The sequence below is a fragment of the Athene noctua genome, chromosome 4, assembly GCF_965140245.1.
Source record: "Athene noctua chromosome 4, bAthNoc1.hap1.1, whole genome shotgun sequence".
Classification (NCBI taxonomy): Eukaryota; Metazoa; Chordata; class Aves; order Strigiformes; family Strigidae; genus Athene; species Athene noctua.
Window position 1 is genome coordinate 46,636,992 of NC_134040.1, and position 12,664 is coordinate 46,649,655.

Genomic DNA, 12,664 nt, shown 5'->3' on the forward strand with positions numbered 1-12,664 from the left:
CAGTAAAAATTGCAGGGAACAATGGGTTGCTCAGCAAATCTGAAAAACAGTTTCATTTTTAAAATATGCTGCATACAAAGTTTGTAGCTTGTCAGTAGGTAACCTGCTACAAAACTGTTACCAATATTCTTTAATTTACCCAAGTATATTTTAGTCAATTTTGAAGTTAGAATTAAAACTAGTGGAGTTAGATTCACAGCTTCTACTGAAATCTAATGGATTTTTATGGCTGGGTGCCTAAAGTTCTCTGGAAATTACAGAGACTGAAGGTCTGTGCTGCAAACTAAAACTGCACGGCATTGCTACCTGTTACAACAACAACCAGCACTTCCACAAGTACTTTTCTAGCCTCTCCCTCTTTACAGTCTTTTTCTTTATAGCCTTTTAACCTCTCACGATCCAATGAATGTTTTATGTCGCAGTACAGTTCCATTATGTGTAGACGATGTTAAATCGTATTTGGTAGAAAGTATTTTCTCAGACCAAAAATAACAGGAATTCAAATCATGACTGCTGTCCTTACAGATGCAAACCATCTGTGCTGCTTTGCTCAAATTCCTATAAAATACAATCTTAGCTGAAGGAGGTCTGGTTCAGTTAAATGCATCCATATGGTAAAATTCTCACATCCCCCATTACCAGAAAGTTATATTAATTTTGTGTTCATATATATATATATAGTCTAAAACACAAGATGATGAGATAACAATAAAATAGCTACACTATAATGTAATAACATGCTTCTAGTTGGATAATATAATTTTCACCTAAATCATATTCTTCCAGAGTAACACAACATTTCAACAAGAAAATGATGACAGTGTATCTGACATTTCCTACAAGATTTGTGATTGGAAAGTGGACAAAGACTCTATTCTTACCATTTGCTTCCCAGCATTTAAAAAATCCTTTTTTCTCCCTGCAAGGCTTAATTCAGTCAAAAAATATGAGAAATTAGTAAATTATATGACTTGAAGAAATACTGACATTAAGGAACATTAAAAATTAGAGAGAATACACTACAATAACTACAACATTTGTTTAGTACATAAGATCATGACAATATAACTCAACAGAAAATTGGTGAAGGTAATTAATGTCCAGACAGTATGAACTCTGGTATAAACAATATTATTTAAATAACATTTGAAGCAAAAGGACTTTAATTTTGTTTTCAAATCTTTTCTCTTTTAATTAATGAATTAGGCCAGATTTAACTAGATCTGATCCAGAGCAAGGTTTGGTATACGAAAGTTATCATACCCTAAATTAATCTGACTTAAATATCAAATGCACATGTCTCAAAATACTGCTTTATTTAAGATCATAATTAAGTAATTTCTCACCCTTACAGATTTAGAAAATATTAGGAACAGGTTAGAAGAATGAGGAACAGTCTTTCCAATTATCCTAAAAAGAAACTCTCACTGGTGTATTAAGGATTACGAAATATGACATACGAAAAGATTTAGAAGGTGATTCTCATTTAAACATTATAAAGAGACCTCAGAGGAATTCATAACTGTTTTAAGGCTACTTGAATTGCTTGCATGCTATAAAGGAGTTTGAATGTAAGAATCAAGTATGTACTTTGCCTAATGATTAGAATTTAACTACAGGCCAAACACTGAATAAACCACAATTAATTAAGTCTGACTAATCCACATAAGTAAGATTCTGTATTATGAACATATCTGAATAAGCAATCAATTTAAATTGCTAGAAAAATAATCACGCATTAGTCTAGAATAACATGGTGTAGAACATTATGCTGTCACACAAAAGATGCTACAGAACAGCATGCATAACAATAAGTAACTGACGTTCAACACAATGCTGCACTTTTTTGCTGAGACAGTGGTTAAGAGAAGTGGTAGCAACCAGTCTGAGAATGGATTTCTAAACTGAGAAAAATTCACCCATAAAGTGTCTGCAAGGAAAACATGTCCAGCTTATATGAGTATCCTATCAAAGATACCTCGGGTGTTTTCTGCTGTTAGGGGGAGAATTGTTCTGTGCCCACTGTGGTCAAATTCTGAGCTATGTCACAGATCTGTATGAAATGAAGGAACAAGATGAACTCTGAAATTCAAAATACAGTAGTATTTCATATTTGTCTTGTAATTTGTACAAACTGCTTCCTTTTGCCAGCCAGGAAAAATATGACTACTTTAACAGCTGATATGAGGCTTGTTGAACATAAACATCAGTTGACCCTATATACTGAATGTGATGAAAATGACTTAAAGTACTAGTTCTTGCTTCTGTTGTTGTGAGTTGACAGCAGTAATTTATTCCCAGGTCCTCCCATCAGGCTGATGGATGGTGAGAATAAGAAGGAAGGACGTGTAGAGATTTTTATCAATGGCCAGTGGGGCACAATTTGTGATGATGGATGGTCTGATAAGGATGCAGCTGTAGTCTGTCGACAGCTTGGCTACAAGTAAGAAAACTCATTAAGCTGTTTCTCAGGTTATCTGCTGAATCTAAAAATGTTAAGTTACTGCAACTGACTATCACTAACATATGTCTGATAACATAATATATACCTTTTAAAACTTGTCTGTTTGTCATTCTTTTAGAAAAGTTTATTTATACTATTCATATAAGAAGTAGTAAGGCTATGTCTTCAAAAGGAGTATTCATTTACTAGCATGATTGGGAAAAGGAATTTTAATATTCAAAGGCATGTCACAGTCTGGCAACAGAAATGTGAGTTAATGCTAGTTATTAAATATTACTTAGAAGTTAAATACTAAGCTATTGACTAAATACTATATTTCATCTGTCACTTATGGTGCTACATGTCTATATAATACAAACATATTACACCAATTTATTATTTTATTTACATTTAGTTGCACTGAGAAGATAATTTGATTTAGTGTATCTGTTCTATGCTCTTTGCCACTCAAACTGTTCTTAATTTACTTCTTTCATCTTCTGTTTTCAGATTTATAAACATTTTTTAAAAGTTGAGTGAAATTTCTGGTTTGGAAAAAATAAGGGAAACTAATATTAACATATAGAATAGCACAGAGGATTACATATTTTGTGAACTATGTAGATCCTCTGTTTTGTTTCTGATTTTGAGAGCTGTGTTTCACCATATTTAAGTGACAATTTTCATTCATATAACAGTTTTTATATTGAATCATCTTTATCAACATAGAAAAACTCAAGGTACCTAAATGCTAGTGCTTTAGTCATTTAAGTATACATAGAAAAACCTTGGGGAATTTAAAATGCCTTTTGCATTACATTAGCAAAGAAAATACAAATATCTGGAAACTAGACATGGTTTACCACAGTTCATGGAAACTGTCTGGAATTTAGCTAAAATTTCAGGGGTAATGTTGTATTGTATTAAAGAGTTCTTGTTCTGTTTTCATTGAAAGGTGATTTTGCATATTGTTAATATTTATCTTTGTTGAACCTTAATGATGACTTTGAAATCCTTATAGATTCTAACGTAACTGTTAAAATTTTTAATGAAATATAGCAACAGGTCAGTGTCCACTGTCACAAGGTGTGGATATGGTTTCTGCAGATTCAGATGTAGGCGCACTAGCTATGAATTCCTAGTTTCATGTTTTTTTCCTTCATTTACTGATCTAGCTTGACTTACTGTAGCTTGGAGATTCGACGAAACTGTTACACAAACTTATGGCTTTGGCCTGCATGATAGTAATTTGAGTAAGATTCACTTAATATTGGAATAGATCTGACAAGACAAAAACATCCTCTAATTAAAACCACCACAATGTATATATGTCACTTTTGAACTATGTTGCTTAATCAGGCTTACATCACTCATAAACAATTTTTTTCTGCATACCTAAGAGCAGTAAACATATAACAACTATAGAGCAGATATATAAATAGCAGAACTAATATGAACTGAAAAATATCCAGAACGCTAGTGAAATACAACAGGAAACTAGTGAAAAGTCTTCTCTGAGTGTATCTGTAAAGAAATCTGATCTTAAGAAATACAAATCATGTTATCTGTTTGCTGTATCTAACAATGTAAAGTTTGTTTAACTGAACAACATATTATGTCTGAACATATATGCCTTTTAAAAATTGTCTGGTATTGTTTAGTAAATATATGTAGTAGTAGAATATGGCTTCAAAACTACAAAACTTGACTTGTATTATCTCCCACTGAATCATTCATTTAGTCTGCTTCATCCTCAGCCTCTCTGGCCTTTTATACGTCTCCCTCAGAAGATCAAACTCAACCACTTAACCCCACCTTCTGTTTTTAAATCTCTGCAAGGACAGACAGTTGGCTGGATTCTCAATTTGTGTCATGTCAGAATGCAGAATGGGGGTTAAGATTATAGGATACAACACAGCACATGTTTCCTTAAGGACTAGGGATAGAAACGTTTTAGAAATCTAAAATTATGTTCCAGAAATTGGGAGAGTGTGTCGGAAATGCTGGATCTTGGTGACCCTATGTCTAGACAGTTGCATTCCAGAAACCTGACTATGTCATTACGTGCACTGATGGGCTGGAATTGCTTCTGGGCCTGGGGGATCATGCACAGATCTTTTTGCTGAAGTTCAAATTATATTCGGTGGTGACTTGACTGTTCCAAAGCAAGGCTGGGGCTTCTGGGTTCATGCACCTGAGCTTCAGGGTTGATGGATGTTATTTCTTTAGAAATAAACACATTGTGGCCTTTTCCTGGGAGGAATTTAAAAAACACCTAATACTGAAGTTGACATCATTTTTCATTAAGAGTGATGACAGAACTAGACACTACCATTCAACTTCCTTTACAATGCTATGCTTAATTCTCAAGTGTTTCCTACTGGGGAATTACATTCCTTGGGAAGAAACAATTCACACATTAATTATTACACATGGGAGAAAAGACTGACTTAAAAAGGAAGACTTGCATAAGCAAAGGGTAAACACTGAGAAAATGGACTGTTTTGCCTGCATATATTATTCATATTGTCATTTATGTACATTTATGTACATTTATTTTATGAAATCTTGCTTTGGAACATTCTCAGCCATTTACTGAGGTTCATTTTAGGACTGAAGTAAGAAAATCCCTGTGTTGGCAAAATCACTAGGTTCAAAGCAATACTAGTTTTAAAGATGTCTCATTAAGCCAGTTTGTCAAATCCATGATTAATGTTAGGAAAACATAATATAAATAACATTAGAAAACAGCCCTACTAATAGTCTAAAACCAGTCATGAAAACATAAAAATAATTAATAGCACCCTAATCAAAGTATATTTGTAGCAAGATAAACACTAGGAGAACACACACCTTTTCTTAAGTACTATCTACTGTGTGATTGAGTTTAATGTACAACAGTATTTTGATACAGTGAGTAAAGAGCAAAAGACAAGTTGGTTTTAGACACTCTTGCATTTTAGTGAATTAAGTGGCCCAGTAAAACTGGACCCCTTTCATCTAGGGCAGGGTTATAAGAATGCACGTGGATGCATGTGCACACACACACACAACAAATGACCAAATATCCTGCAATTAGTGCTTCAAAAATTATCTACTAGAGGAAAAAAAAAGAAAAAGCTCTAGGGTAGCTGGCCACCTGTACTAATGAACTGGATCTCCTGATTAACAGTATTATGAATAATGGTAATACTGCATCTGAAGAGCTCAGTATGCTATTGTGTATGGCCTTGTGTTTGAGAAAAGCCAGGGGATAAGAGCTGAAGCTGCCTGTCTCTCTAGGGACAGATCTGAGCTAGCAAAAAGGTTGTTTCTCTGATGGTCATCTGTGCATAAATAGCTGGCTTGGAAAGCAGCAATTAAGGCACATGCACATGTTTGTTAAGGGTGGACTGAAACCAGTTGTAAGGGCACATTCCAGCACATCACAAACATGTAAGACTTAACACTTTGACATTTAGAGATCTCCCAATTACATGAAATAATTTTCTCTGTTAAGCTGCACTCCTTGCTCTAGAACAACATGATTTTTACCGTTGTTTCCTGGTAGATGTTCTATTTAAACAGTGGGGGCTTTTTGGTTAAGAGCGGGTATGGACACACCTTTCATAGCAATTACCAGCAAACTGAGAGATTACTGACACACAGCAAGAGAGAGAGACCTTTCATATAAAGGTATGAAGAGTCTCTGCAGTCCAAGTCCCATGACTGCAGTCTATATGCACTGAGTTCCCTCCTTCATCTTTGACTCTTTACATCTCTTTCACCTAAAATATTTACATACACAACCTCATAGATGTCAGAGTATTCTCTGAGATTTATCTGGTAAGACAATGGAGGCAGTGCCCTTATTAAGTAGCCAATAAGAGTCCACAGAGACAGTTCTATACCAAACTGCAATAAATACTTCTCTGGGAAAGGTTAAGAATACTGTGGTGATTCACAACAAAGTAGTTTTCAATATCCTGAGGAACTTTAGAGCAATGTCCTGAAGCAGAAACTTTTGTTTTTGACACAGAGATACTAAAACCCATTAAGAATTTGCAACGAATGCCTGTACTGTCTCGCTATTTTGTAATAGCATACATGGACACATCAGCTGCCCACGGGTATTGGAAAGTTGGATTTTTTTTTTGGTAATTATCTGTAATCAGAGTATCATTCACAGAAGAAAAATATTTGGAGCAAGAAGAGACACATTACTTGTGACTGACAAGTTAAATCATACTAAACTCATTAGGCAAAGATTGTCCTATACTGGTTCCAAAGTCAGTTAAGGCTTTGGATTATCTGGTAAATACACGCTAGCCATGGAAATTAAAAATATGTAAGAACAGGTGACCTTCTAGTATCATCTCTGTCAGATGTTTTACATGCTTCTCTTTCCTGCATTCTAAAAACATTCCCTGATTAGAAAACCTGCACACCTCCCTGTCAGTATGTAGTAAAAAAATCCAAAGAGGCAAGGCTTTCCATGTGCAAGTTTGAAAAAGGAGGAAGCTTGTATGTATTACTTTCAAGTTTCTATTATATGGATATGTGCAATTGATGGCTGGATTCTTTGAGTTTGGTCCAGCCACACTTCCAGTATGACAAAGCTTTGAAAATGGTATGACAAATCAAAATTCCTCCCCAACAGAGAATCCCTAGCTGATGAAGGCACATAAACTCTTTATGTCATTATCACCTATCCTCCCCAATATTGCAGGTATTAAAAGAGGTATAAAGAAGCTGTAAAGGGAGAGAAATACTTTCTTGCTTAATACATTTTCATTGTTAAACTCTCTTTCTCTAATCCAGCATTACATTGTACATGCAGTTACCTTTCTGCACACATAGAAGTACTGTCCTTTACAATATGCAACAATAACTCACCCATTGAAATGGAAACCTATGAAATAACATTTTAGTTATCTAGCATTCAGTATATTCTTATCACAATAAAATATCAGTAAATTGCTGTTAACTGATATGTAAACTTGCAGTTCAGACACACCTAGAGGCGGCTGTGGCTTCCTGTCCCACCTCTCTATAGCCAGTTGAGTGGTCTCCCCCTTATAATTTTTTTCTGACTCTTAAACTGTATACAACAAAGCATCTGTTTTTTTATTAAGAAGCATTATCCTAAGTAATAAAAAGTAAAAATCTATCCAAATCAGATGCTTACATGCACAAGTCATAGGTTTTTATTGCATTTGTTCATCCACTCCCTCATTTCGGAAAAATGCCTTCAAAAAGGGTCATTCACACAACTGACACTGCAGTCATTGCGGAAGCTGCACAACACTACATACAAGCTATAACGATCAGGACTTCAACCCCTAGTAAAATGTCCTAAGTCTGACATTTTAAATACTTAGGTTTGAAACTTATCCTTACACAAGCACAGGATTATCATACTGACCTTCTTTGTAAAGTGCCTTGAGGCCTATCTATGAAAATGCTACACAAACGCTAGGCAGGGGGGTTCCTCCCAGGAAAAGGAGGGTGCTGAGACTGAACTGGGTTCAGTCTTTCTCCAGTACATTACAGTTTTAGAACTCAGCTGTGGGGTACATTTTAAAAATGGCATGATATCAAAATACGTTAATAACTATTAACAACTAATAAAATTGTAAGACATTGCTCCTACTACACTGCAAGTATACTGTATTTAACCAGCCCATATTTCTGAGGGAATCAGACCAGAAAAAATATTTTTAGCATTCACAGATGCTGATTTTATATGAGGATTAAAGAGATTATGAAAAAGCAGCTTTCACATATTTTGCTTTATAGGTATTTGTAATGTCATTACAATGTAAAATACTTTGCATGGTGTCTTCTAACTAGATACAGGAAAGCACTTTTTAAGCGTAAATGAACTGTAGCAATTTTGTTGCATATATTTTTTTTTTTCTATGTACCAGAGTAACACAGGCAATGAGAAGAAAAATTGTCATCAAGGAATCAGTGACAGGGTTTAGAATAAAACTCCAATGTCTTTCGCTACTCACTCTGAAATATTTCAGCTGAGTAAAATGTAGAATGACTCAAAATATTTAATAAAAAAAATATGCTCTGTTTCCAGAGGTCCGTCTAGAGCAAGGACAATGGCATATTTTGGGGAGGGCAAAGGCCCGATCCACGTGGATAACGTGAAGTGTACAGGAAACGAGAGATCCTTGGCAGACTGCATTAAGCAGGACATTGGGATGCACAACTGCCGTCACAGCGAGGACGCAGGGGTGATTTGTGACCACCTAAGCAAGAAGGCCCCTGGGAACAGCAACAAAGGTGAAGGCCCGTTGTGAGTGGCAGACCAACAGGTTCAGATGGGGAGCTGTCATGGTATGAAGAGATGAACGTAAACAATCCCACCTCACAGAGGAAACAGTTATATCAAAAGAAACAAAAGCGGTGGGAAATCCTCTCTACTTACACTGTGTCATCTTATTGTTGTGCCAGCTGTGCAAAGGAGTCATAAAGGCTATTCAGATGATACAGGGTATTTGCCTTCCGTAGCAGCCATATTTCTAAAGTTGTATGATAGACATGAAAATGCACAAACCTTGACAGCTACATTAATCTTTTCAAGGTATTGTTATCTTCAGCTGAGGATTGAGACCTATGTGGTATGCCAAGCTCTGCTTCCACTTACATGAAGTAAGGAAGAACCCTATTAAAATTCTTACACTTGAGAAGCAGAGCACAAATGTGTAAATTGCTCTGTGGTCACAGTCAAAAGATCTCAGCTAAAAAGAATTTCTAAGTCTGAGAAAATTCAGTGTATTCTCCCCAAGCAAAATTTGGTTGTTAAAAACTACCATGAAACACAGAATAACTTCAGCCTTTGTGGGTTTTTTTTAGTTAACTTTCATTGAAGATTGGCTACTTTTCATTTTGAGTTTAATGCTGCCTACATCTCCCTTTCTGGTTTAGATTCTCTTGCTTCTGTTTGTGGATTGAGGTTACTACATCGTCGACAAAAGCGAATAATTGGTGGAAAAAATTCTTTACGGTAAATATTTGATAAAGACAAGTAATTTTCAATATAAAGCTCCTAAGACATGTATCTGGCACTGGTGACTCTGAGATAGGATGCTGGACTAGATGATCCTTGGCAGCTATTGTAACCCAGCATACCTATTCAAGCTGACAGTAGTCAGAAAACACCTAAGATTACCTGTTGCTTATTCTTGGATGTTGCTGTTGCTTACAGGTGCATCTCTCTCCCTCTCCCTTTGGTCTGATCCCATATTTTGCTAATCCATTAAACTGGTGAAAAATAATCCATCCTGTCTTCATAGGCCTGCAAATATGTATCCCAGACCTGCTATACAAAACAGATGATCACAGGCTGAAAAAAGGTGTTAATCTATTACTTGTGCTTTCTACAGTTGCTTTAGACCTCTTGGTTTGCCAGCTTCCCTTTTCAAACAGCTCAGAACTGACAAAGATATCAACAGAGACAGGAAAGGATGCTGGGTTAAGCTTTTCAAGAAATTCCCTTCTTTCCCCTCTCCAGTTGACAGGAAATTTCTGGTTTGTTGACTTGGATGGTATTTGGTGAGGAACCCATAGAATGTATTCTTGGCACAATGAATGCAATCTGAGAAGGGAAAATTAAAATAATCGACACTGGGAGGAAGCGCTTGGAGTGCTGGATACCTAAACGATCCATAAAGTAATCCTCACCATTGTTAAATGGAATTCTGACTGGTGTAGAAATATAAAGGTATTCTCAACCGTTACTCAATAAATAGCATGGTCTGCAAGCTGTGTCAGTCAAAGAAACTAAATAGGATTTACATTCAAGGTAACCAACGAGCTACCTTACTTTTCCATTGTTGTACCCTGAATGCAGTGTCTTATGTCCTCTGTAGGGGCGGCTGGCCATGGCAGGTTGCACTCCGACTGAAATCTTCTCATGGTGATGGAAGACTCTTGTGTGGTGCCACTCTCATCAGCAGCTGCTGGGTCCTCACTGCTGCACACTGCTTTAAAAGGTAGGTCTCTCTTCAATAGTAAAGTGTTTTTTCAAACTATTTTATTGTTCTGGGTATAGGCAAAAACATTTCAGATCAAGCCCATTGAAAACTGTTCCAAAGAGTTGGTCTTCGGTTTTAAAAAAAACAACTATCTATCAACCTCCTTTCCCTCTAGATAAAAACAAAGAAACAAACCTAATACACTGAAATTATTCTGGATTTCATAATTCATGAGACTTACATTCACAACTTCAGCATTTCCATGAAAAATATAGACAATACTTCTGGCATTTTAACACAGCTTTCTGTTCCAACTAAACTGCAGCTTCTGGCTTTCAGGTTATAGTGAAGACAAGTGAGCAAATGTCAAACACAGGGACTATAACATTTTGGATTATTTTTCTTAATGAAAGATACTGGCAGGGATAGACATTTTTACTGTAACACTGTAGTGGCTAGATGAACTAGTCCTCCCAAACCTATTTTAAGGTAAAGCACTATTACGGATTTTGCTGAGTCTAATATGAAAGTAAATCTGTACACTGGATGCTAGTGAGACTGAGCTGTTTTGCTTATTCTTCACAAATAGGCTGGAGCAACTGTCTTACTCTGTTACTTCACAGTACATGAAGAATTGTCTTTTGCAGCCATATAAACAAAGGTCCCATTCCCTTTAACAATGAAATAATTGTCTAAGCGGTTATACCGGTATAATTCTCTGACACTGGCATCTAATAAAACGATGCCAAATTCAGGTCTTTTTCATATGTTTAGCAACTGGTTTGCAACTTACACTACGTTGTAAATCACATTTGATCAACTTGTTCTAACTTCTGCATTTCTCAGTATTAAACAATTACCTATTTTTTTAAAATGTCTTTTCCCATTTTTGCAGAAACAGATATTCTGTTACTGATAATTCTGTTCAGTTTTTATGATATCCCTTCTTCAGTAAATTTGACATCACGAATTCACTGCTGATGAAGTTACTGCAGTATAAGAGCATCAACTTGCACAGTAAGGAAGCTGGTCTAGTATTTTAAGCTTTCAACATTTTCATTGGAATCCTTACCAGGGATTGCAGTATGGGCTGGAACAAAAGTTTAGAAAAACAGTATTGCAGTTTTGAGGATATTTGCTAGAATTTGCTCAAGTGGGCTGCAAATGTTTTAAACTTGGGCTTTGAGCCCTTCCTTTGGCACTCTAATAACTGAAGAGTCAGATATACTACTCAAATTGAAAGTGTTACTTTTGCTTAGCACCAGATACACATTTTTTCATTTTCATGTTTCATGAAAATCACAAAGGACTTGGTAATATTTCAAGCTGAAATGGTCAAACTCAGTAAAACTTCTGCCTACTTCAACTGAGCTCCCAGTTGTTTCTGTGGAAGTATGAAAGCATTTCAGTTTCTATCACCAAAATTTATAGACAATGGCATCCTCTTCCCCTGTTCATCATCTCTGTAGTGATTACTAAGGATGCAGCTTAAGATCTTGAGAAAACCTTGGATTAAAGGCTGGAAAACAAGGCAGTCCTTTCTGTTATTTTACCTCAAAGATCCTCTTCAAGGAAAGAAAAAGGGAGGTCACAGGAAGACAGTTATGTTTTCTGTGTGAAAATCAAGATCTTAGCTACCCAACTCTTCGCCTTATTAAAACACTTTCACAAAGTCTGGTGAAACAAGTTAGTATTTGCTGTGCTGCTGCAGTTGCAGTGCATTCTTACAGTAAGCACTCCCCAGAGAACACACTGCCCATTCTTTCCAATGGCTTGCTGATGTAGCTGGGACTCCAAGTCACTACTGAGTGTGCTGCCAAAGAGTGCCCATTTTGGATGCTTTGCTCAGCACCCACATGATGGGGCAGCAGCATGGCTGTAAACTGTGATGCCGTACACTGTGATACTTCCAGATCAGTGCAGCCACTCGAGGGTCTGTTACAGGCTATCCTAAAACTGTTACGTGTGGTCTTGGGGACCAAGGTATTGTTTTGCCCCAGATACTGCATTTAAAACTGAGCAACCTAGATCTAAGTGTGCAACTCTGGCAGCCTGTGGATGCACTACTGTTTACTGTAAAAGTAAGAAAGGCACCTCTAGCTCTAAGTTGACATTGGACAGACTCAGCTGAACTTCCTAATGATCTCAGAGTGATTTTAAGGGGCTAGGTTTCCAAGAGCTATCTATAGATCAAGTGCCTTCTTCACATATTTTCCACAGACAGACAAGAGAAAGGCCAGTATACCATTTC

At 36.4% G+C, this 12,664-nt stretch overlaps 1 protein-coding gene and 1 long non-coding RNA gene across 6 annotated transcripts in view; one reads left to right on the plus strand and one right to left on the minus strand.

Moving 5' to 3' along the window:
* Positions 1–12,664, minus strand: part of LOC141960197 (uncharacterized) — a 52,510-nt gene that overhangs the window by 23,464 nt on the left and 16,382 nt on the right. The window lies entirely within an intron of this gene.
* PRSS12 (serine protease 12) overlaps positions 1–12,664 on the plus strand; it is a 44,839-nt gene that overhangs the window by 21,219 nt on the left and 10,956 nt on the right. Inside the window, exons 8-11 of the mRNA XM_074905169.1 lie at positions 2,302–2,443; positions 8,514–8,719; positions 9,365–9,443; positions 10,309–10,431. Coding sequence (XP_074761270.1) covers positions 2,302–2,443; positions 8,514–8,719; positions 9,365–9,443; positions 10,309–10,431 — 550 coding nt within the window. The remainder of the gene's footprint in view (positions 1–2,301; positions 2,444–8,513; positions 8,720–9,364; positions 9,444–10,308; positions 10,432–12,664) is intronic.